We start from the raw sequence: 24,695 nt of genomic DNA on the forward strand, positions 1-24,695 counted from the left end.
TGCGAAGAGTTAATTGTGACGATTGATACCATTTTGATGCAGACGATTAATGTGGTGCTACAGCCAGCATCTGGTTGGCTTAGCTTAGTGTAGTTTAGCATAAACACTGTTAACTGAGAGAAACAGCTAGTTCAGTTCTGTCTGAAGGTAACAAATCTGTCCAAACCATACCATTAAAAACTGTTTTTGTTTCCCCAAAACTCATTCACTTTGAAAATTAGGCTGGAACAAATTCTGTATCTAGTCATTGCCAAGAACCAAGAGTAACTATTAATTTCTCAGTCTCTCAGTGCTTCCTGTCTCCCCTCATCAGTCCTTGGCACCCAGGAAGTCCTTTAATTCCCATTGATGTACAACTTTAAAAACAGGTCACAAATACTTAGATTCATTCATTAAATGGCAAACCATTTCACCAAACAGCTGTTTTTCAACAAATATCACTAAAGCAGGATTAAAAAATGGAATTTGTTGGAGACTATTGTCAGCCGTGGATAAATGCTAGCACAGTCTATGGTGTATATGGGCTACAATGCCATGCCCATGTCCATGGCAACAAAGGAACATATTGCCCTTTGTAACTGTGTGGTTTGTGTGCTTGTAATAGTTTTTCAATGGAGCTCCATGGCTCAGCAGAATGAGCTACACAAGGCTAAAATTACACAGATACTTTGGTCTTTTCAAAGGATTTGTTGACGGTAAGGAAAATGGAAAGCACAGACAGACAGATCCTTTAATGCACATTGGTAGAAGAAAAGGGCAGAGTAATAGCTGTCAGCATCCATCCATTCCCATGCAACGTAGGCTGTAAGTTATGTAATTGTTCTGTAAAGTCTTTCCAGATATATTTTCTTGGGACACATAGGGGGTTTTGCGGTCTGATACCTATGCTGGTGGTCCTTTTAACATGTGAAAGCTTGAGAGCACATTTCATGTTGGCCTTTGGGACACAGAGCCTGAAGGCAAGAGCACCGCAATTTTATCACAGATTTCCTACCTGACAGCAGTTCAACATGCATGCTCCTTCCAATCCAAGCAAAGACCTTCCATTCTGTATTCGGGCCAAGAGTCGGCTTCATGGAAACCCTGAATGAGCTCTGGTGGAAACAGAAATTAAACACAGTAGATTAAAAAAAAAAAAAGCAATCCAAGTTTTTCTATTAGTGTTTTATGAGTTGATTTTCTTCCACTCATCACATGCGACTGCCATCCAGGACCTCATCTATAACCATTGACAGGTGTGGACAGACACTGTGACTGTTTGTACTCCAGACCAGTGGTGGGTAATAGAAGTCAGCTGGCCGGTATACCCCAACATTACAATGGATATTAGAAGTTCAGCGTCTGCAGGAAATTGGAGGATTTTCCTGCAGACAGGCAGTGTCAATGTAACTCGCGTTCCTATACCTTATCCATATGAACCATCTTTAGCTAATAAGAGAGGTTACGTTCTTTGTGGTTTTTGTGCATAGTCCAAGAATTATGCTGATTTATTCCATTGACTGCGGCTGTAATGTCTGAGATTAGTGAAAACATTCAAAGACCTGAGGGGATTATGATCATTTTTGGTTATCCCCTCTCCCTTATCTATTTTTGTAACAAGCCTTGAAATACAAACTTATAAAATAGCACATGTATCCTTTCATGTCACGCTCTAGTGATGGAAACTCTTGTCTGATAAACACAGAGTCTTTTGTTTTACTCCCATGTCTTGGGGAATTGGGGCCAGCTGAATGCGGCAACCTCTGTCCAGGCCCAGCTGGATCCAATAAGAGCATGCCCTGGTGCTCTGTTTACCCATTCCATACATACAACAGGAAATTTAGAGAAAAGTTCTATTCATTCATGTTGGGTAAGTCCAAATTTAGAGTGATGTAATAGTATCTCTTTATTTCCAATGAGTTGCCTCGATGGGATGAGAGAATGTAGCTTCCTGTGAACATGTTAATAGTTACATAACAAAATCTCAATGGATTGACTATAAACTCAAATTACAACATACAACAGTTTTGTTAGATAAAGGGTAAAAGTACATTTTCAAGCATGTATGTCAAACATTCACTGGTTCTTGTTATTTAATGTGCTGTTGTCTATGAATAAAAACTAAAACAAAACAAAAAACTCTTTAAATTTGACAGGAACAGTTTATGGTCATGTTCATACAAGTAATCGGTAATAGAATATCAGGTCATTTAGTTTTATTAATGGCAAGACTGTAGACCCGTTGATTACTGACATGTTTTGGGGGTCAAGCTGCATGTTAAGTAAATGTATTTGATATTTTCTTTGCAGCCACAGGTCTGTAACGTACATCAGTCACCTGAGGCACCATGCTGTGCAGCAGCAGTTCACACATTTCCTACATTAGGCTTCTCTTACAACTCATTTAGAAAAAAGTCAAAGCACTGTGCACAGTAGTGCAGTGATGCAGGTTGCCAAGTTTCTCATTTCTTTCCTTACTTCTCAATAAAATGGTAATAATAATAATATGAACAGCAAAAGCGGTTGAACACAAAGTCTAAATCTTTCTGAAGGCCACATTAGATGTGGTAATTATTGCCAATTCCTTACCCCGCAGAGCTGCAGAAAGACAGACGCTGCTGCCAAGTCAGAGGCATTGTTGTGGTGACATTTGAGTGGAGGATCAAACCGCTGATGAATAATCCATATTGAAAAGCTGCTCTTTCTGCCAAATGTCAAACAGCAGCGGGAGCCATTGTTCAAGGAGCGGGTTCTAAAACTTTTCTTTCACCATCATCACATTGCTGTGTCACATAGTGCAGTGAATGTGGCAGTGGAGAGTGCGCAGAGCATGAAGTTGTCTGAAATCTGAAGATTTTGAGAATAGTGGTGTAATCCACACTCCACAGACCTTCCTCACTCACTGTACTACAGGCTACCTTTAAAGGCGATGACATGAGCCAAAACAAACAACAACAAAATACATACATATTTTTTTTATAATATAAAAACTTATTATTTAGGTACATTTTAGTTTTTAAGCTAATTTGTATGGACTTAAAATTACCCAAAGAGCTGTGTGAAACCCCTGTTATAGTTGTAATACAGTATGTATATTAAACTATGGGGATTTTACCGTTCAGATTGCTTAATGATCATTTTTAGAAGTCCAAGAGGCTTGTCTGAGTCTGACTTTCAAGAAAATAGATCTACTGTAAAGTAAGTTTTTAATTATTTTGTCCATTATCTTTGATGGATTTTGGGAGCTCCTTACCACCCTGATTGCAAACCTGTGGTTTAAATGCTGTTGACTCCCCCACTGACATGGCTGTAAAATACAGGGGAAGGGGACATACTGAATACTTTTCAGAAAATTTGGACAGATAGTGATCAACCTTCAGGAATCAATCCAGAAATACTGATGCTGGCATTGCTCTTCAGGATGCTAACGCAGTCGAACCACATGGGACAGATTTGTTTAGCCTGCAAGATCCAATAAAATTCATTTCACAGATAATCCGAGTCTGGTGCTGGATGAGGAAATTCATCTTGACAGAAAACACATTTTATGTAAGAGTATGAAATTTACATTTGACTATATTTGACTTGAACTTCAACTCAGTTTCTTGAATGCTCTGTCACAGCAATAAAAGCAGTTTGCTTTCCTGTAACTGTAGCTTTGCATGCGTCGTTGTCACAACAGTGTCCAGTCTATAAATGGATGTCCTATTCTTGATGATAAAGGAGACCTGTTATGGAGAGGTCTCACTGCAGCGCTACATCTCACAAATCTAGAAACCTTCACTCTCATCCTCAGCCAGGCCTTTCCACATTCATCTTCTGCTACAGCGTGTGTAGCTCTACTTTGAGCCAAGGTCAACTTCCTGCTCCCTTCTTACTATCTACTGCAACAGTTGAGTAGATGAAGACAAAGATCTTCATGCTGCTGTTAATCAAGGACACATTATAGTTTTCTGTGGGGGCTGTAACTTACCTGATTAGCTTGTCACCATCATAAACTGGCAAACAGGGTGATTCTAATTAGCCGGATACAAAGCCAGGCAATGTCTCAAGGCTTACAGTGAGTCTTCAGTCCTCGTGAAAAAATATTTTTGAATTAACAACAAATGGCCTCCAATTGGTCAAGGCGTACGTACGTAAGTAACATCTGATCCTGACAAAACGAGACAAAACAAATTAGCCTGTGCCTGCGGTCAGCACAGAACAGACGTACATGGGCACAACAGAGGGTTTGCTGTTCTGACAGACGTCCACCGCCCCCGGGCTTTCATAAACACAAACACACCACCTGGGTTTCAGCGTGGGTTTAAAACTGGTCCACTGTACACAAACATACACCCCTGCCCATCTATTCCCTCATGTTATACACTGACTCAGACTGTTCTCATGGCAGAGATCCATAGAGAGGATACAACATGCTGTTAATTTTGGTCTTGGAAGAAATGATGCAGAGTGGAAGCTTCACTATATTGGTATTTACTGTTTTAAAACACCACATGTATTTTATTTAAAGTGTAGATTTTATGCGCAGGCAGATGCTAGCAGCGCCATGATGAAGCTACTGGCCAGACGCTAATGTCAGCATGCTAACATGCTGACATAATGATGTTTACCAGGTACCAAGTTTCCTATATTCATATGAATGCGTAATGCGAGCATAGCACAGTCAAAAGTACAGATCAGGGGCAGCCCAAGGCATAAGCAGCATAGGCAGTCCCCTGGACCGCAAAATGCCAGGGGGGGCACCGCAAGAGAGGTACTTGAAACTTATTTTTATTAGCCTAATCATTACTGCACTGACATAATCAAGAAAAATATACAATAATAGAAATACTACAATGCACAATTAAGGGAGGAAGTGGTTGAAAGAGGAAGAGGAGAAGAAAAAGAACAGGGTAAAAGTAAGAATCACCAAGATTGAAGGCATCATTAACTGTTAGTTAACAATCTAAATGCTCACCTGGGGCACCAACCAACATGGCTAGGACCAACCCTGGTACAGATGAATAATGATGGGATGTTATCAGTTCTGCAGGTATTTGTACAGATTAGTATTTTGACCTGACAATGGCGCTAGATGAAAGGTAAAGGTGAAACTGTAGTTATTATACTGACTCATTATAAGATGATCAATGTCGGTAGTAGCTAAATGTCATGACAGAACATTCAATAGTCGTCGAGCTATTCCACTGAAAATGGTGGCGTCACTGTGTCAGTGGAAGAAAAGTCACCCGATCGGCAAGATGCCCAGCCCCAAAATTGATTACATGTCATTGGTGTGTGAATGTGGCTGGGTATAAATGGATAGATAAATGCCGTGCATCCATTGTAAAGTGTTTTGTGCACTCGATAAGGCTGGAAAAGTGGTAAAACATAAATGCACAAAACTCTGTGAAATATTTGTCAGGATATTTCCGTTGTTACCTCATGTATCCGTGTTGCAGTCGGGGCTAAATATTCACTCTACGGTGGAAAAAGTTGCACCTACAGTACCAGAGGTGTGTGTATCCAGAGGTACACAGTTACAAAGACATCAAACTTTAATGGCCCTGTGAACAGACACTGACCCTATATGTGCCGTAACTGGAAATAAATTTCATCAGCCTGCCCAGGAAACTTAAAGGAAGTCTGAATCAGTGAACTTCCCATGAGTGCCAGTAACCATTGTTCACTTCATTAGTTTGGTTTTTGCCTTAAGTCACAGTAAAGAAACTCAATTCCCAAGGCTTTCCATTCTCTATTTTCCCCACAGCACAGCAGCCGGTTGTGTGTAACTTAACCCTTCAGTGTATCAGATCTGTGTGCCTTTAGTTTTGGCTATAAAAAAATGAATAATTCTCTGTTTTACAAAGATTCAGGTGAATAAAAGTTCACCTGTTTGTCACATAGATAAATGATGTATTTAACCTGATTATTTCTGGGCTGCAGGACGGTGGATATCACAGCGGTGGCGAGGTTTCATGTGACGACAAAAGGCCTGAAAGGGGAAACTGTTTCTTTACTAAACCTTTAAATTCCTAACAGACTGAGCTTCTATGATTTAAGGCCATGTTTTAGGAAGATCAGTTGAAAGAAGCTTGTAACACTGCAGGATTTGTTTCAGGCCAAGTGCAGATAACATTAGCAGACGGACAATGGGGTCACTGATCTGAGTTTTACATGTAACAGAGAAGCACGAAGACCTTATCGAAGGAGTCTGTGAATTACAGAGCGGCTCTTGTTCGAAGGCTTATGGTCAGCCAGGCATGGTGGTGTACCACTTAGTTCTGTATTCAATCTACTACAAATGTGACTGTTGAGATTGCAGAAGATGAACAGTCAAAAAGAAAAGAAACTCTTGAGTCTTTTTAGTGCTGATAACCACATCTTAATCTGATCTCATCTGCAAGATGCTTAGAAAATACGACACCGTAAACTAGTCGTCTTCTCTCCGCCGTGCAGCCTTTTTTTAATGTTCCGCGACACCACATACAGTATACAACCTTATTCAGAGCTGGATAACTTCTGCAGATGCAATCTTCAGGTGCACCAGTCTCATTCATCTGTCATCATCCCGGGGCTTCGGAGAGCGTCTTTATCGGGCTTCCACAGACAGGAATTCGCAAAGACTGCAGATGAAATATGAAGAGATTGGTTTCAGCAGAATCGCTACTGGCAGCTCTGCTAGGAGGAGATAATTACCACTCTGACAAGCTTTGATCACAGGTACAGTTATTCTCAGAATGTCTGTGTTGATAGAACAATGAGACGACGGCCTCGAAATTCAGATGCATTTGCCACAGTCCCCCACCGCCCCCGTGCATCGACTCTGAATAGGACTACTGTCTAGTGCATGGAGAGAACGACAAAGTGGAGATAGTTGACGTGGCACGGTGTAGCTGTCCATAACTCTCTTTTGATTTGTAGAAGGGACTCTAATGATGGCTACTGAAATGTTCCAGGGGGGGAGAGAAGAGAAGAAGAAGAAGGAGAAAGAAAGAAAAAAAAGTGGATTAGTCATCCATGACCTGTAAATACTGTGGGTGGAATGAATCATTGTGGTTTCTTTTTTGTCGGGAGGCAGAAAATTATTCAATAAAATGACAGAAGGATCAGTGGAGCCCTGCGCTGGAGTCAGTTTTTAGCAAAGTAGGAGGTGTAGAGTCATGGCGGTAACACTGGTGGGAAGAAAGAGGAAGAAAAATCAAGGTGAAGATGTAACCTCACCACAGAGAAGAAAGCTTCAGTTCATTGAGATCGCTTTGAAAATGCATCCAGACCACAGTGCAGCCCTAAAGCAAACATGCCTCCTACACCACCTGCCTGGGCTAAACTAAGATGCAGCATTTGTGAGCAGGGCCACCCAGTTATAGGAAGGAAGAGATCCGTGTGTATGTGTGTGTGTGTGTGTGTGTCTGAATGTCAAACAAGTCAAATGAGTCAGGTTTTTTTCCTTTGTGACCTCAAGATGTAAACAAAGAAGGCCATGAGTTCTCGAGTCAGAGCTTTGTTTATTATGTTACAGAGCGTACCATTCTCGTGGTTTTTAAAGTGTCCACCTCCTCCGCTCCTGCAGCAGGATTCAGTCAGATCTTTACCTCCTCCTGGATCCTCCTCATCAGTCCTTCACTGATGTTGTTCTCCTGAAGGCTCAGATGCCTCAGGCGGAGCTGCGTCCTGCAGAGCAGCGCCCCCATGATGTCGTTTCCTCCCACGTCGCTGATGTCGTTCCTGTCCAGATCCACTTGCCGGAGACCGGCGTTGACTTTCAGCATGTCGGCCAGCAGCCTCACCCCGGGGTCTCCCAGGTCGTTCTCGTCCAGGATGATCCGAGTCAGCGAGGCGTTCGCCTTGAGGCTGTCGAAGAATTCCTTCCACGCCGACAGGTCGGTGCCGCCGGTCTGCGCCAGCCCCAAGTAGCGGAGATGGGAGTGGTGCTTCATATACGACGCCAACACCTTCACCCCGTCGCTGCTCAGGCCGTTCCCTCCGATATCCAGCTCGGAGAGCGCAAAGACCCTGAAAGAGCTCCACCCGGTGGGGAGCTGCGGGAGCACGTTCTGCTCGGGGGGGAGAAGCATGGCCTGCTGGATGGCAGCGGCAGTTCTCGCTGTTTGCTCCTGCAGCTCAGCTATTCCACTCAACAGGGTCAGCACTCCATGGTCACGCAGTTTGTTTCCAAACAAGCTGCACACAGAGAGAGAGAGAGGGAGGGAGAAAAAAAGTGGTAACCACAGAGACAGGAAGCATTTTTCTCAACAGTCTGACAGTATATAGGTTTTGTATGTCCTTGTTTAAAGGGATAGTTCAACATTTTGGCAAATTGGCCCATTGCCATAATCGCTATAGTCATAGCAGTAGGTTCATTACCTTTAATTGTAGGTGTAAGTTATTTTCAGTACGGCGGAGCGCAGCAGCTGGCTGCTCAGAGCTACGCTATGGAGGCTAAGGGAATTTCTTGGTTTCCCTCATTAAACTCATCAAATTCAACATCCCAAAACTCCACAGCGCTTTTGTAGACAAGTTGTGACCTGCACAACCACCACGCTATGAGATAATGACGGAACGATACGAAACGGAGCCGTTTTCGAGGTAAATACAGGGTAAATACGAAGACTGCTTGCTGAAAAACTGTCCCTGAACGCAACGCGCATCAGCGGTTTTGTATGAATTTACCTCGAAAATGGCTCCGTTTCGTATCGTTCCGTCATTATCTCATAGCGTGGTGGTTGTGCAGCTCACAACTTGTCTACAAAAGCGCTGTGGAGTTTTGGGATTTTGTATTTGATGAGTTTAATGAGGGAAACCAAGAAATTCCCTTAGCCTCCATAGCGTAGCTCTGAGCAGCCAGCTGCTGCGCTCCGCTGTACTAAAAATAGCTTACACCTACAATTAAAGGTAACGAACCTACTGCTATGACTATAGCAATTATGGCAATGGGCCAATTTGCCAAAATGTTGAACTATCCCTTTAACAATTATATCTAATGGGGGGGAAAAAATTACCTATATGTTTGGATGGCTTTTGTACACATTTTCCTGTTACTTTTGTGTCTTTGTTCAAATTCAGATGCACAACAAGTGTTTGAACTGATGCATTCAGAGGGATCGCTGAGATTTAAACAAGCGTATTCTTCATTGTTTTGTCAATACTTTCAACCATTACAGGGGTGCGTTGGATCTGCTGTTCACATTAGAGGCGTCGTTTGGCATTTCAGGGAAAATACACTTATTTGCTTGCTTGCAGAGAGGTAGTAGATGTGAAGATCAATACCACCCTGTCTGTCTGTTGAATACGAGGCATGCAGCCAGCGGCTCGTTCACCCAGCTCAGCATAAAAACTTGAAACGAATCTTACATCAAGTTTGTTTAAGCCGTACAAAAAAAAAAGTGTAAAATCACAATTCAACATTTTATTATGTGGCGTACTGTTTCTTGGCTGAGGCCTGTCCAGTCACTTCCTGGAGTCTCTGCTGGTTGCCTGGCAGCTGCTCAGGGCAGTTGTGCTTAGCGAAGTTAACCAGCTGTTGGACAGAGCCTTACGTTTAATGGGTTCATGACATTTTCTCACCTAAACTCTGCCAGAACTTTCCCAATTTTTTCCAACTATCCCTTTCAGCACCACACTGTTCTTTTGTTCAATATGTGATGTCCAGCTGTGCTTGTTATGCTGTGTCTCACACTTGAAGTTTCAAAATCTGTCAATATTTCTCTGTTACCAAGACAAGCTCTCAAGCATTTACTGTATTTAGCTGGGAAAAGGAAACAACTCAGAAAGGTAAGGCACTGCAGGCATTTCTTGTACGCATAAAAAAGATGGATTGTGTAATACAAGAGCTGAAAGCTAAGATTTTTCACTGCGGTGAGGAGGCCGTCCTTGGATTTTCTGTGCCTTTTTTCTGCTTTGTCAGTTCTATTATTCTCTTTTATAGTCATATTAGAGAATTTAGGCAGATGTTCTTGGATCTGCTTGTTATTCAGTATGCTTTCAGAATTTAGATTGTCAGATTTTGATTTAGCGTGGACCACTGGAGCCTGGGACTTACTGTAAGCCTTTGACCTGAGGCTTCACTCGCAGAACGTCCAGCAGGATGTGAGCGCCATATGGGCCAATGAGGTTGAGGTTAAGGTTGAGCATCGTGACCTCGGACAGGCTGGTCTGCAGGGCTCTGGCCAGACTCAGCAGAAGGTCATCTGTCAAGTCGGTGTTCCTCAGAACCAGCTCCTCCACTTCGTCGGACGTGCTCAGCACCGTTATCATGGCGTCTAGCTGCAGCCATAAACCAAGAAAACATCATGGAAGAATTTGAACTCTGCTGTTATTTTTGGATTTGGTTTGGCTTGGTGCAAGATATCGTTTTCAAATGTTAGGACATACAGTATCTCCAAAAGGTCATCTTTTCCCCAAATGAAAAAAAACAAAAAGATTGGTATGCTACTGGTGTGGAATTAAAGCCAGTGGGGTTTTGGAAAGTTTTCAAAAGACCAATGGTTATAGAACTATAAAAAAAAATGTTATTGGTGTTGGAAAAGATTTTGCAACAAGACTGAGATATTTATTTATCTCTTTTCTAATGCCATATTGTAGTTTATAATCCTGGTGGGAAATGGTCCTCCACATGAGGATACAAGACGGCAAAAAAGTGATATAAACAGAAAAATCTCATCTAACTTCTAGTTCAACTCAAATCGCCAGACAGCATGTTCTTATGAAATACAGAAATCCCATTTTGCAGCACAGACAAATTATTTTTCTCCCTGACAGAAATACATTTTGCATCACTTCCCTGAGAACTGAGAATTGAGTATTGCGAACGTCGTGGGTGTGGGAGCAGCGTAGCTCCAAAATGTGTTGTTGGCCGGGACATGTGAGTGGGGCAGGTGCTGGAGGTTTGCTCAACACAGACACGGGGTGAGAGTCCAGAGAGACATATGGTCTGGTTGTCAGCCACGTCCACTGTGCCACTTTGCTAGACCTTGAGGAATTTTTCAGGAAAGGTTGGAAGCTTTTTCAGCATGATGAGCACGACCAAGCCAAACGGCTGCCTGTCCCAGATAAAACCCAGTGACCATTTGTTACAACTCTTTGTGCACTGACCTCCTAAACAATACAATAATTCTCTGGGTCAATTAATTAACTTTATTATAATTAAATAGACGTTTCACACCAATGACATGAAGCCATTTGCTGTTGTTGCAGAAGATTATGTTTTTTAAATCTTATGAGTTGTCTATCCAACTATCTTACCTGCATGTTAACTATAAGGACATACACATGTATTTATTTTAATTACATGTATTGATAAATACTAAGGTGATGGCATCCAGCCCCAGATGTAACCCTTCTTGTGGATCAAGACTTCAAATGAAAAACACGGTATAAGTGTAAAACATGGGACCTTTTAGTCCTAATCTGTGCACATCTGACATTTGCACCTTGATTTGTATTTTAAAGGGATAGTTCAACATTTTGGCAAATTGGCCCATTGCCATAATCCCTATAGTTTTAGGAGTAGGTTTGTTACCTTTAATTGTCGGTGCAAGCTATTTTTAGAACGGTGGAGCAGAGCTGTGAGCTGCTCAGAGCTACGCTACGGAGGCTAATGGGATTTCTTGGTTTCCCTCATCAAACTCATCAAATACACAATCCAACAACTCCAAAACGCTCTGGTGGACAAGTTGTGACCTGCACATTCACCACGCTATGAGATAATAATGAAACGTTACGAGTTTGTTTTAGAGGCAAATTCATGCAAAACCGCTAATGCGCGTTCCCATAGGGAGCAGTTTTTCGGCAAGCAGTCTCTGCATTTGCCTTGTAAACAACTCTGTCTCGTAACATTCTGTTATTATCTCATAGCGTGATGAATGTTTTGGATTGGAGTTGGAGTTGTTTGAATTTGATGAGGGAAACCAAGAAAACTCCTACTCCTAAAACTATAGGGATTATGGCAATGGGCCAATTTGCCAATTTGAACTATCCCTTTAACTATCCCATTCAGGCTGAAAGCTAAACAATTAGAGTCTGTCGTCTGAATATAGCAGGAGGCCTCTACAGTCATCTGGTTTGTGCACACACCTGTGCCTGCAGATCTTGTTCTTCACCGGGCTTTTCTGCAGCAGTGCTCTGGCTGTCTACGGCCTCTTCTTCCTCTGGTCCTTCATCAGGCGGCGGTGGAGGGGTGTCACTCTCTGCACTCAGCTCCACATCTGAGCTTGGGGGTTCAGGGCACTTTGACAGCTTCCTCTGCAGCTGACACCTCTGCAGGACTTGACAGACAGAGAGACAACAAAAGAAAAAAGCTCAGGCCTAATTCAACCTTTTCTCTGACAATTAAGTGCACACAATGGTGTTGATATAAAACTCTAAAATTCAGTATGAGCATTATTGTTCAGTCAGGAAAACAGACCTGCTGCAGTGAGGCTTATGTGTGCAGACATCTGTTTGTGCATCTGTGTGAACAATGTCTGCACAACCTCTCCCGCACCTCATCCATCTTCCCTCAAATGGACAATGTTCAATGCATCACTTTCCTGCAAATTCAACCCTCTCTGCTAAAGTGTATTATGTAAATCTGTTACAGCACTCTAGGGGGATTCCAGTTCGTTCCTACTGTTCTGCGGTTTCTTTACTCACTGTTTGCCTTGAACCAGTTGTGTTTGTTCGGGCCTTGCTCCAACGCGTCACTCATTTCTACGCATTCTTCGTAGAAGTCCTTCAGTCTTTCCCCATCTCTGTTTTTCCCATTTGATTCCCGTCCATTCTGTTTCTCTCCACTCTGCTTAGTCAGTGCTTCCTCATCCTGCAATGAACCTTTAAAAAGGAAAAATTCATGTTCTTTCCAAAAAGTTTTTTTTTTCTTTTTCCACAAGGAGTATTCAATTGAAATACCACATGCAGATGGACTGAAGGTCATTCACATTGCCACATATTTTTCCATCTTCTCTGACAGGAGTGAAACCAGATAAAATGAGTAAAACACTGCTCACTGAGATCTTTGCTTGTCTTGTTCAGTTGCGGCTGCTCGGTCTGCAGTGCTGTGACATCGCTGGCTGTTTTCTGTTGTTTCTGCTTTTGCTTGGCCGGCGATTTTTGGTCTTGACATTTTTCCGTTACTGTTGACCTCTGCGTGACCTCCACGTCCTGGCTTTCTTGTCCCTCTTCTGCTCTAGTTTTTCCAACTGTCTTCCCTTTGCTCTCTTTCTGATTAGTTGGACCCTTGCGTCGTTTCTTCATGGAGGTCTCTTTAATCACGGCTGCAACATGGTCCTCGCTGTCTGTTGATCCTCCACCACCATCCTTGGTGTGTATTCTAGTCCTCCTCACTGATTTCTTCTCTGGTTTGGCCGGGATAAACAAGGGGGATGATGGACATGACTCAATGGGGCCTGCATTGGAGACACAAAACAGAATGAAAGAAAAAAATATTTGTGGGATATTTTGTCATTAAACTAGTCCACTGAAATCATAGACTGGGCCTAATGTCAAAAAATATGTTGATGAATAAGCTTTAGGAAATAAGGGAAAATTGAGACACTCATTTCCAGGCTTTGTACCATTGCCAGGGTTCTGCTCTGGAGGGAGATTTGGGCTCTCCTTTGTGCTGTTGTTCAGCTGCTGGCAGGAGCTGAATTTGTTTCGGAGACTTGTGCATCTGAAAAAGATGAAAAATGTGCTTTCATCATGACTCCCATTTCCTCCCCCTGTACCACCACCAACATCAGTCCCTTGTGTCATGCAATATGCATCATTTTCCCTCCTTTGTCAACACACAATACATTATATCTGCAGTGCAATGTCTCCCTGATCTGTTTTGACGGGTAGTTATTTCAAATTTTCTGCCAATGTAACGCCGACCTTCTCCCAGAGGTTGAAATCTAACCTGTAACAGGGTATCCCACCAGCCAGCCAGGCAAGTCGGAAGCAGCTCTTCCTGCCCTGCTGGAAGCCGGGACCGTAGCGGTACTCACAGCAGGAGCTGATCCTGGCTGCCATGATGCCATTAATGTACAAGGTAGCGCTGAATGGATATCCGCGGTGTCTCTGAGAGATAAACTGGAACTGCTCTGAAATATGCAAAGGGACAAAATTATGAAACACTGGAAGGTTGAAGACGATCATGTTTGATCTTTCTGATAGATTCAGCATGGTTACATGACTAATGCTGTGAGAAGATTAGCAGATTCGGGGGTGGCAGTGTATAGGCAGAGATGCCTTATGTGGCTTTGATTCATCACTCTCATATTGAAGGTTACTAAGACTGTACAACAGTGTCTGCAGCAAATCTATTAAATTAAGACTGTTTGTGTTGTTTACATTGTTTTTAACTCTAAACTCAGCTTTTCAACATGCAGCTGATTTGACAATGCTGCAGTCAGTCACTAGTTGGGAAACCCAAATGAAAAAAAGCTTGTGATCAATCAGCATCAATGATGATTCAGTATGGTCAGTTTATCTTAAGGGTTTGGTGTTAAGAATTTAAGAATTCATACATACAGTGTACATGTGTGGAAAATCTGTGTTGCATGTGTAAATGAGCCAGGAACATTTTTATACAGTATCAGTTCAGAGGGTCAAACAGCAGAAACTGTGTTTCTTCCTCTTCTTTTCTGACTTGTTAACTACCTTATAACCATGAAAACTGGTTTTGTGATTCATTAAAGGCATCCTGAACACCAGGTTGGAAAATTGCTAGCACATTATAGCACATTATTTTAAAAGGAAATCAAGATCAAAATCATAGTTTCTCAGCTTTGTTTAGAAAACATCAAATTCTTGTTTTATCGATCCCAAAATCACAAGAAACACTGTTTTTCTGGAGACTGTTTCTCTAGTTGAAAGTAATTCCAAAGAAAACTATTCACAACAAGGCATGCCAATAAAACCAAAACCATCTGAATAACTAAGTGTCATTAAAGTTGAGTGAGAAATTATGTTTTTCTGTCATTTGGGTTAACCGACCCATAGCTGCTTTCATTTTCCAGGTACAAAGTCAAAAATATTGTTGACTCCAACAAAAATGTTAAAATAAAGAAGAAGAAAAAAAAAGTGCACCTCTCACTACTCCAGACTGTGCAGTCTACACGGTGTAAAATCAACTGTGCAATAAAGCACGGAAGAAAAAACAATAACTATGATGATTTAGTAAAGGTAAAAAGTCATAAATCCTACACAGGCTGTTTGTAATGTGTTTCCATGTGCACCGTCTCCACCTTCTGTTTTATTCCTTTAGCTTATACACCTACAGAAGACTTTGTTAACAGATCACATACAAAGTTTCAAGCAGAAATCCATAACCTCTTTCTTGTACATCTGCCTGACACTGTGATTCCCTCCCTGGATGATGGCTGTACATCATGTACCAACATAACTTGTCCAGTCTGCTGACTCTTTTTGTCTTTTGAGATGCTAGTCTATCAAGTAACACGTCCTCTTTCAATTCTTGTTCAACTCAAAACATTGCCTCAGGCCAGTCTCATCATCTTCATCATCATGTTGCTTTTTACAATATTGCTTTGAGGGTAGATGATTAATTAATGGGGACAATAAGCTTTCAACAACTCTAAATGCACTCACCTAGTCCTCCATTTAAAGACATAATGTAATATTTCATAGGGGATCTTTGAAAACGATGCCGCTAACAAACACATTTAAACACAGAATCAATAGAACTGTATTGTAATTGTTCCCTTTTGCACATTGTGGAGAAAAACCTTTACATTTCACAGCCCATACCTCCTGGAGTCACTAGACCCTTGAAGACACAGATATTCTCCCCTCCATTGACTTGCTGGAGGACCTTCAGTTCATCCTGTGTCGACGCCAACCCTGACCCTCGATGACCTTGTCCTAGGTAGGTCATTGTCACGGTCACGTTGGATTTCTTTGCCTCTCTCTGTGCCTTAAGGTTACTCTGTTGTGAAGAGAGAAGACAGTGGAAAGACCAAGAACATCTGAAAGCATCCGAAAGCACATTTTAATCCATGCCTAATGGAAACAGCAGATGTCGGGTGAGGTTACCTGTTTTTTAGGGTGACCTCCTGTTCGCTGAGAGGCTACTGAGGAGAAAGATCCTCTTCGCTTGTCATACAGGTAAGGGCAGGACTGACTCAGAGCCCCTCTGAGTGAGTTCAGACTTGAAGCCTTCTTGATGGCTGGCAGGTAAACGTCATCTTTACCAGCTCTAGTAGAGCGAGCTGTTGGCTCATTCAACTATGAGTGAGAAGTTCATATACATCTACAAGTTAATAATACACTACAAATTATGCACAAATAGTTAACATGTTGGTAAATCCTGGTCTGTAAAAAAAAAAAAAAAAAGTGAAAATATGAGTGTGGTCCAAGACGTAGAGGCCATGGATGTATCAGTAGAGGCAGTATTAGGACCACATTCAGGAATAAAAATAAAGAAATTTGAAAAAAAAAAAAAAAGTTGTCATGTTTTCAGAGAAAAAATCACAACATTACATGAAGGGGGGGGGGATAAACTATCGGTGATCTACCATGTCCCATGGATGTCTTATAATAGATCCATGCCATGTCTACTAGTTTTTTCGTCTAAATTTGAGAACTCCTGCGTTGCTTTGTTGTCTAAACCAGCTAAAAATGGAGACGCCAATGGCCGCTTTCCTTCTGTCCGGAATACCAGAGGTGAAAGCAGCTCGGATAAATACATTCTCACCACCATTGACTCCCGTGGTAAGGGTTTTGCGCCCCGAGTGGCAGGATATGGGTATTGCAAAAGCGCCCAGAAAACTCATTCACTCCAATGTGTTGCCCACTTGCTTGCAAATTGATGAAAACGGCCGTGTTTTTCTTTTTAAGTGTCTTGGTCATATTAAGTTATATTTATAATTTGTTTATTACAAAATGTAGATTGAAACATTAATGTAGACAACTGTTTGTTTTGTTTTGTTTTTTACTCGCCTATGTGTTAATGTTTATCTGTAAAGGATCCTCAATGATGCTATTAATGTGGGTGATCTATAAATGTCCTTAAATTATTGAAAATACCACACTTGCTCATTCACCAATGCAGAGATGTCAGTTCTTGGGCGCTTTTGCAATACCCATATTCCGCCATCAGGAGGCGCTTCCATTGAACCAATGCGTGTCGTTACTCTCTTTTCCAGTGCTCTAGGCCTAGTATATAGTAGGCTATATAATATATTATATATATATCATATAGCCAAATATCTGGCCTAGCATAGCTGTAGCCAATCAACAGATAGTCTGCTTCCTGTTTACACCTGTTCGCGCATGCTTAATTATCATTAGGCCTACACGTTTTCAGGTGTGTAGAAGGCCTAAGGACACTGCTTCTGATATGGAGCTGAAATACTCGCCTGGATGAAAACATGCTGCTTTGGTTTTACAACAGCGTTTTAAAATGAAAACATAGTATGCAGATGTAGCTCCTACTATTTGAGATCGATTGTCTCCACCTGAATGATCACAGAGGGAATACAATCCCAAAACTCGCGGGATTTTTTCTCCTACCTGTCTAAGGTAAGTTGTCGACATTTTGCATCTACTAAAGTGTTTGTAATAATTTCCAGATACAAGGTGAGATGATGTGCATATTTTGAGTGCTTTCATGGAACGTTTTGCAGAATAGAGTAAAGAAAGCAACATGGCTTAAATTTGTTCAACCCCTAACTTATTAATTAACTTCACTAACTTAAGGTATCTGCAGTTTTGTGAATTTACCTCGGCTACATTGTAGGTTTTTAGTTATGATTTGGGAAGGCTCCAGCTGTAGCAACACATTGTTTACCAGTAGCATGGAGAGAATGAGAATTACCTCAATAATATCAGTCATGTTGAAGAGAGTAGTACTGAAACTAACCTGACGAACAGATGTGTTGTAAATTTTGTACATAGTTGATTATTCAGTCAAGCAAACACACAACTCATTCTAAAATGAAAGCTATTAATCTTAAATCACATGGTGTAGGCCATGATTGGTTTGAACTCACAGGGAACCCAGCCCCCCCTTGCAAATCAAGTCTAAATTTGATTTATTGGCTGGATGCTACATGACTTCATCTAATTTGTGAGAGTTGCTCATGAATATTATTATGAAAAAAAAGTTGCAGACATCTGCTACAGAAAATAACATATTACTTCTGAGACCCCTGCTGTAAAATGTGGTTAATTACAGTGAGTGGTTGTATGCTGGTGTCTTTGTTTGTAATTTACTTAGTCATGGATTTCTGTTTTATAGTCGGTTCATAAAGTCTAATGAGGAGTTAGACTATTGGGCCTAACTGACCACAAACATAAGAAACATACTGTATCTGTACAAGATAACATATAATATAGGCCTATGTCTTTGTCTGAGGGATACTTGGCGCTTTAGCACTTACTAACCCATATACAATATGAAGTACTACCTCATTTGAAGTAATGAAAATGCTTTAATACCTTTTTTTGTCATTCTGATCGAATCTGCAAGCTCAGTTAGTTCCTATGGGAAAAGTTACCACTTCAATAATTCTCCATTTTGAGATGTAATGAGCTGAGAAAAAAGTGTTATATGCATATTTCTGTTTAATGTCAGTCAGGAAAAAAATGTAGTTCTGATCTGATTGTTCTGTTTCTCATTTAGTTTTCATAAAGAATTGTTTGAATTTGTAGAAAACTTGAGTCATAAATGTTTAATACAAAACAAAATAAAAGGGATTATACTGTAGAGATGATTTTGCTTTATTCTCAATGATAGAAATCTGCTCTACCACCTTTTTAAATATGGCAGCACTGCAGCATATTGTATGCAGTTATAGCTCTCAAGCTTTAGCAGAACTGAAGCTGCAAATCAAAAGTAGCTCTCACTGTAATAGCAGTAATATACCTTGTAGATCTCCACAGTATCAGGGTTCTCAAGCAGGAGGAGTTTGCTCTTTGCCCTGATTAGACTGGCAATGGAGTGGATCATTTTAGCATCTCGGCCAGACTGAGCTGGGATCTGTTAAAACATTTTCAGAAAAAGAAGATCAGAGCGCCAGATGTGCATCTGTTCATAGCAATGATGACTTAAGAAGCTTTTTAAGTGTTTTTACATGCAAGACAGCCATTAATGAAAATGTGAAGCTGACAGTTGGACACAGATGAGATGATGAGGACTGTCATAATGAGACACTCACAGGGGTATCTCTGTCTCCTCCGTGGGCTCCTCTGTAAATTAGATCCTGAAGGAGAGTTTTGCTGTTTCTCCTGCTTCTTCTCAATGATTCCCTCTGATACGGCTCCATGCTGGACTGACACAGCACAGACAGACAACAATACAACATTACATCTTTGATCATGTAGTTCATAAAAACAGTTAAACATTTTAAGATTTGTTTCAATGCTTTTATTCTTATCAACCTGTGTTAGAATTATACTGTCCTAACCAGATAGGAGTCAGCCTGTCTTAGCATTTAGACAGGTTTTAGAGGACATTTCTGTCTTGAGGCTGAGCCAGACTAATCACCCTCTGGCTTTTTAGCTTTGTTCTTACTGTACAGTCAGTAGACAGTGAATCAGCTTTCTCATCTAAAGCCATAAAAGGGATAGTTTCGGCAAATTGGCCCATTGCCATAATCCCTATAGTTTTAGGGGTAGGTTCGTTACCTTTAATTGTTGGTGCAATATTCTACGGAGGCTCATGAGAAGTCTTGGTTTCCCTCATCAAACTCATCAAATACACAATCCAACAACTCCAAAATGCTCTGGTGGACAAGTTGTGACCTGCACATTCACCACGCTATGAGATAATAACAGAACGTTACGAGACAGAGTTGTTTTAGAGGTAAATTCATGCAAAACCGCTGATGTGCGTTCCCGTCAGGAGCAGTTTTTCGGCAAGCAGTCTCTGCATTTACCTCTAAAACAACTCTGTCTTGTAACGTTCTGTTATTATCTCATAGTGTGGTGAATGTGCAGGCCACAACTTGTCCACCAGAGCGTTTTGGAGTTGTTGGATTGTTGGACTTTAAGAGAAGAAACAGCAGACTAAGAGAAGAAACAGCAGACTAATCTGTTAACAGACAGTTTATTGATGGATTTATCAGTAATTACTGACAAATACCCTTAATAATCTAAAACTGAGGCATGCATATGGGTGATTCAGAGGATACCAGATTAGCACATTAACACATTGTAACTTTATTACTGTGCATAAATGTTATATAACAGTTGGAGTAAGAGGGAGATGGGAGAAGTGTAACAGATTTTAACAGGACTGAGACTTCCTCTTCTCTGGTCCTGCAACTCAGTGAATTGTCAGGCATAGAAAGCTCTGCTTTGTGGCGGTTAATTCACACCAGCAGTCCTACATGTTAAATGTCTGCATAAGGGAAATCTAAATGAAGACAACACTAATCTTTGTAGGCTAACAAGCCGCCTTTGTTTTCCTGCACAGCCTGTCTGTGAATTACAGTATACATATCTGTAAGTTACCTAATCATGGCGTCCACGGCCATGTCATGTGCTGGACTAGTGCTTCTGGGAGAGGAGGCAGCAGGCAGGCAGCCATCTCCTGAGATTAGTGGCCTATGTATGCATGAGCGCACTTCAGCCTCAGATGGTGAATAGCAAGAAAAATAGGACGTGGGCTTCAAGAAGCGAACGCTCCTTTGTTGTCAGTCCAGCGTATTCTCTTGAAGGTCGTCGTAATTGCCCCAAATTTTGCATGAAATGCAGAAAAGAAGCAGCGAAATGAGACTACTATTGCCTCTAATGACTGTATGTGTTTGACACGAAGCCCTGTGCTGTAATAATATTCTCTCTCCTTCAGTAACTTTAAACTCTGTGTAGAAGTGATTGTTATTCCTCATTATCTGTCACCAAGAAATACCCTACAATCATTTAATCCATACCCACTTTTTTTTTATTTCCACTACTGTTACTGTAGAAATATTCTGATCTATTTTTAAAGGAAAAGTACTAAGAATTTTATTGTAACACCATTATTAGCAGTAAAACAGTATTTAAAAATGTTGAGTATATTTTCTATAGCCTCAGTAGAGAAACAGCTTTCATGGTCTAGTATTTTTATTATTAAATAATTGGATGATTAGCACGAATGCCCCAATGTTTTGCAGCATTTTAAATGTTGTCTCTTGTCTAGGTGGAGCTAAGGTTATATGTTTTGTTAATTTTTAGTTGCAGTGGATATCAAATAAACACAGTGGAGTAAAAAGTACAATTTCTTCCAGAATAAAAGAGGTGATGAAATAGAGCAGCCACTGAAAATTTAAAAAGCTTCATTTCAAGACGAGTCTCTTGTAATTTAGCCACAGTTGAGTAAATGCACTCAGTTCCTCTCCTCCACTGTGACCTTCATTGTAATCCCTGCTATTCCCATAACTATTCAACTACCTACTAAAACAGACGTAGTAGTATTCAGTAATTCATTCGAATGACTATCTCTAATAATTTAAAACCCTGTCCATTAGTTTCCCTTCACACACACATACACACACAGCCCAGAGATCTTACCTGTCAACTTGTCCAGGTACGGAGCTGAATGTGTCTTTCCACCAGGTGACCTGATACCTCCACAGCTGTTGATCTCCTGTTCTCTGCTCCGTCTTCACGCAGCCAGCCGGTGACACCTGAGCAGCCGTCACCTTTGGCACCCGGCACCCGGCCCCCGCCGCCCAGCACTGGTTCCTCATTCATCTTTAATCGTCCCTGACCTTCACTCTATCCGCTCTGGCCACATGTGCTGCCGTTTATGAGGATTTTTTTTTTTCTTTTCCGCCCTGACTTTTATCAGGTATCTTTTCCACGCACGTGTGTCACGAAGCTTAAAACCACCCTTAGTCGTGTCATCATTTAAAACCTGTTTCATAAAAACCCTCTGAAACAGCATTAAGAGCACCATGGGACACCTAAACTTAATAATACTGTCTTTTCTTTAACTGCTTCAGTGCCAAAAAACTTGAAGTATGAGGCAGTTACCTCAGAGCTGATGTACTCTGCAGTCTACCACGATATAAAATGTGGGATATATGACTATGATTAAACAAATAATCTGCAAAGAAAAAAGAAAGAATGAGTCTTAAAAATACATATAATAGTCAGGCGCAGGTATAAATATTGAAAGAAGACTTTGCCCATCTGATCTGAGACAAAATCCACACTTCTGTGCAGAAACTTCATCTTTCCTTTTTCTTCTTAAAGTCTCCAGACAGTCTTTGTTTGCTGAGGTGCAGCAACACAAAAAGGGAGTCTGGGACTACAAAGACTGTTTTGCTTTGGAGGATACCCGCTTGATTTGAAGCCTCAAATTAACTTCAGATTAATTTGGGGGATTTGTCTTCCTGTGCTCTATCATTTCCAGTGGAAAACACATTGGAGATACAGTGCTGTCCCTCCATTATGGCGAGGTTGACATATGCATCCTATCCTTGAGCTCAATGTTGACACAATTAGTGGGATGGAAGTTTTGACTGTACACAGCTTGTTGCCAGACACGCTGAAGAAATATAAAAGGAATCGCCTCATTCATGTGAGGGATTAAGGAAATCCAGACATGTGATCACCATCACGGTATTTCCATCAGCGGATACGAAACATATGAAACGCGCCTGAAATCTCCAAAATGGTTTCGTCTGATGAGCAGAGACCAACACGCGGCGTCTCTCTTGAGGCAGTGCAGGCTGTTATTGTTATATAACCGACATTTTCCTGCCATCCCCTCCCATAAAAACCTGAGCAGTCTCTCTTCATCTTTCCTCCGTGAGCTATCTGAATGGTCGCACTGTGCACAACGCCTCGGCTCTCCCCAAAAAAAAGCCCACGACCCCGCCAACTATACACCCTGGCTCCATGCAGTTTTGTTATGTGCTGCGGTCTCTGGGGGCCAACGGGCTCCGTCTGCCTGCTGGATCCATTACATCCAAAAGCCTGATAGGGGGTCTGAGTGTATTTGGCTTGGCAGTCCAGCATTTGCTTCCTGCCATGTTCACTGAAGCAATGTGTCAGTTTATTATGAGCTCGCCACACACCTCCGCCCTCCCGTGTCCAAGATGGTGACGCATGATGTGAGCGGCTCTTTCCAGGAGGGCCGATTTGTCATTTTCCTCCGCTCAGCATCTTTTCAGGGCTGAGATTTGTAAAAAAAAAAAAAAAAAGTCATCGATGATCAGTGCCGCAGTGAATGTTTGGAAGCGAGGGGCCACATTGATTGTTGACGTTGGAGCTCATAAGTTTCACTAAAGCCATTTATTTGGAGTTTTATTGACTGCTTATGTACTGTAATATCCTGCTCTCAGGGGACAGTTTAGATGACTGACCCTTCATCCTGCTTCTCATTGTGAGAAGAAAAGACGCGGAGTAGATTTCATTTCCTCTCATTCTTCCTATTGTATAATTTGTAACCAATATAAAGCAGCAGTGCCTTAAAGCAGTGATGAGTCAAATGAGCTGGAGGAACCCTTTATCAAAACCTTCAATAGATAAGACGGCACAGAAATTCAAGGCAAGTAAACACAGTGGCCGTGGCACTTTTATGTATCAATCTGTGAGATTGCTGACTAGTTTTTCTTGAGCCTAACTTACAATGTGCTGAGTCACCACGGCTTGATAGCTACAGAAGTGAGTTCCTGAGGTACTTGGGACTTACTGGCCTGAAGATTGGAAAACAGGACTGTGACCGGAAAGTTGACAGTTCATTTTGTCGGAGCAGCAGGACCAAATGTAGGTGGTTGAAGTGAAAGAGCAGTGCTTCTCCTGCCTCATTACCACCACTGAGGTGCCCTTCAATAAGCACATTAACCCCATGGGGAGCGAGCGGAGCTGCTCGGTGGCCCAATAGTTTCACTGGGCAGCTTCCAAATATTAATGTGTTCGACTGTGTCGGAGTGAACACAGCTTTCAAAAACTATTAAATATAAATGTGCCCAGATGGGAAAACAGCCAGCACTAATATCACACATGCATTTGAAACAACAGTTCACTCAGGAGGAACCAGAGCTGTGTGGATTAGGGGGGGGTGGAAACTGGGTCCCTTCAACTTTAGTTCTGAACATCCTATCATGATTTAATAGGTTTTTTTTTTCCATTAGTTGATGTGAAATATGAGACGATCAGAAGACTAGAATCAGTTTAGATTTGATGTATTTAAATTAACATTGTCTTTAAATCCTGGAGAGAAATGCAAGATGGACTGTTCCTCCAATTTCTCCAGTTATTATACTGTAAATACTTTTGCCGTGGAGACTTTATTGCTTGCAATGAAAATTTGAGGTTTTAATCATGAAAGTTGATTTCCTTAATGTTTTTTTAAATAAAGTTTAATTTCCATATACAGCTCTCTCTTTTCAAATTTACAAAAGCATAGCATAACCATCAGAAAAAATAGATGAACAATGCAAAAGATCACAATATTCAAATCACACAAGATATATAATATAAATTTATATACCTAAGTAAACAGAAATACCTGACATAGGTCACTCGTAAACAACTAGATGAAGAAAATTGAAAATTAAAATGAATTTCACCCTTGAGATTCTTTTAATTCTCACTAGTCTGCAGGTAGGCTAACCGTTCCTATCTTTCACTGTACCTTTCGCAGCTTTAAGGAGACTGTATATGAAGTTGTGATATCAAGTTAATAATTTTCTTGTGATACACAAGAAACATAAAAGCTGTGGCTTAAATCCCAATATTATGAGTTGTTAATCATAATTAATTATCCATTCAGTGATTGTTCATTCAGGTCATTTTTGAGTTTATTTATTTGG

General features: G+C 41.2%; 1 protein-coding gene across 1 annotated transcript; it reads right to left on the bottom strand.

Annotated features, from left to right (window-relative positions):
• Window positions 1-6,516: 6,516 nt before the first annotated feature.
• Window positions 6,517-21,624, bottom strand: LOC146981243 (uncharacterized). Its single transcript, XM_085788251.1, has 11 exons — window positions 21,499-21,624; window positions 18,812-18,925; window positions 15,979-16,170; window positions 15,694-15,871; window positions 13,841-14,024; window positions 13,515-13,612; window positions 12,948-13,346; window positions 12,595-12,771; window positions 12,037-12,227; window positions 10,004-10,227; window positions 6,517-8,145 (listed from the first exon to the last, which is right to left on the bottom strand). Exons 1-11 carry the CDS (start codon window positions 21,622-21,624, stop codon window positions 7,545-7,547), a joined length of 2,484 nt encoding a protein of 827 aa, XP_085644377.1. The 3' UTR covers window positions 6,517-7,544.
• Window positions 21,625-24,695: the final 3,071 nt, after the last annotated feature.

Source organism: Trachurus japonicus, chromosome 9, assembly GCF_045865225.1.
Source record: "Trachurus japonicus isolate A0001 chromosome 9, Traja_1.0".
NCBI classification, from domain to species: Eukaryota; Metazoa; Chordata; class Actinopteri; order Carangiformes; family Carangidae; genus Trachurus; species Trachurus japonicus.

Excerpts from the sequence above, each read along its gene's own strand:
- LOC146981243 (XM_085788251.1), bottom strand. The coding sequence starts at position 21,624 with ATGAATGAGGAACCAGTGCTGGGCGGCGGGGGCCGGGTGCCGGGTGCC. Across the intron at positions 12,772-12,947 it reads CAAGACAAGCAAAGATCTCA|GTTCATTGCAGGATGAGGAA; the intron begins GTGAGCAGTGTT and ends TCCTTTTTAAAG. Across the intron at positions 10,228-12,036 it reads AACAAGATCTGCAGGCACAG|CTAGACGCCATGATAACGGT; the intron begins GTGTGTGCACAA and ends TTATGGCTGCAG.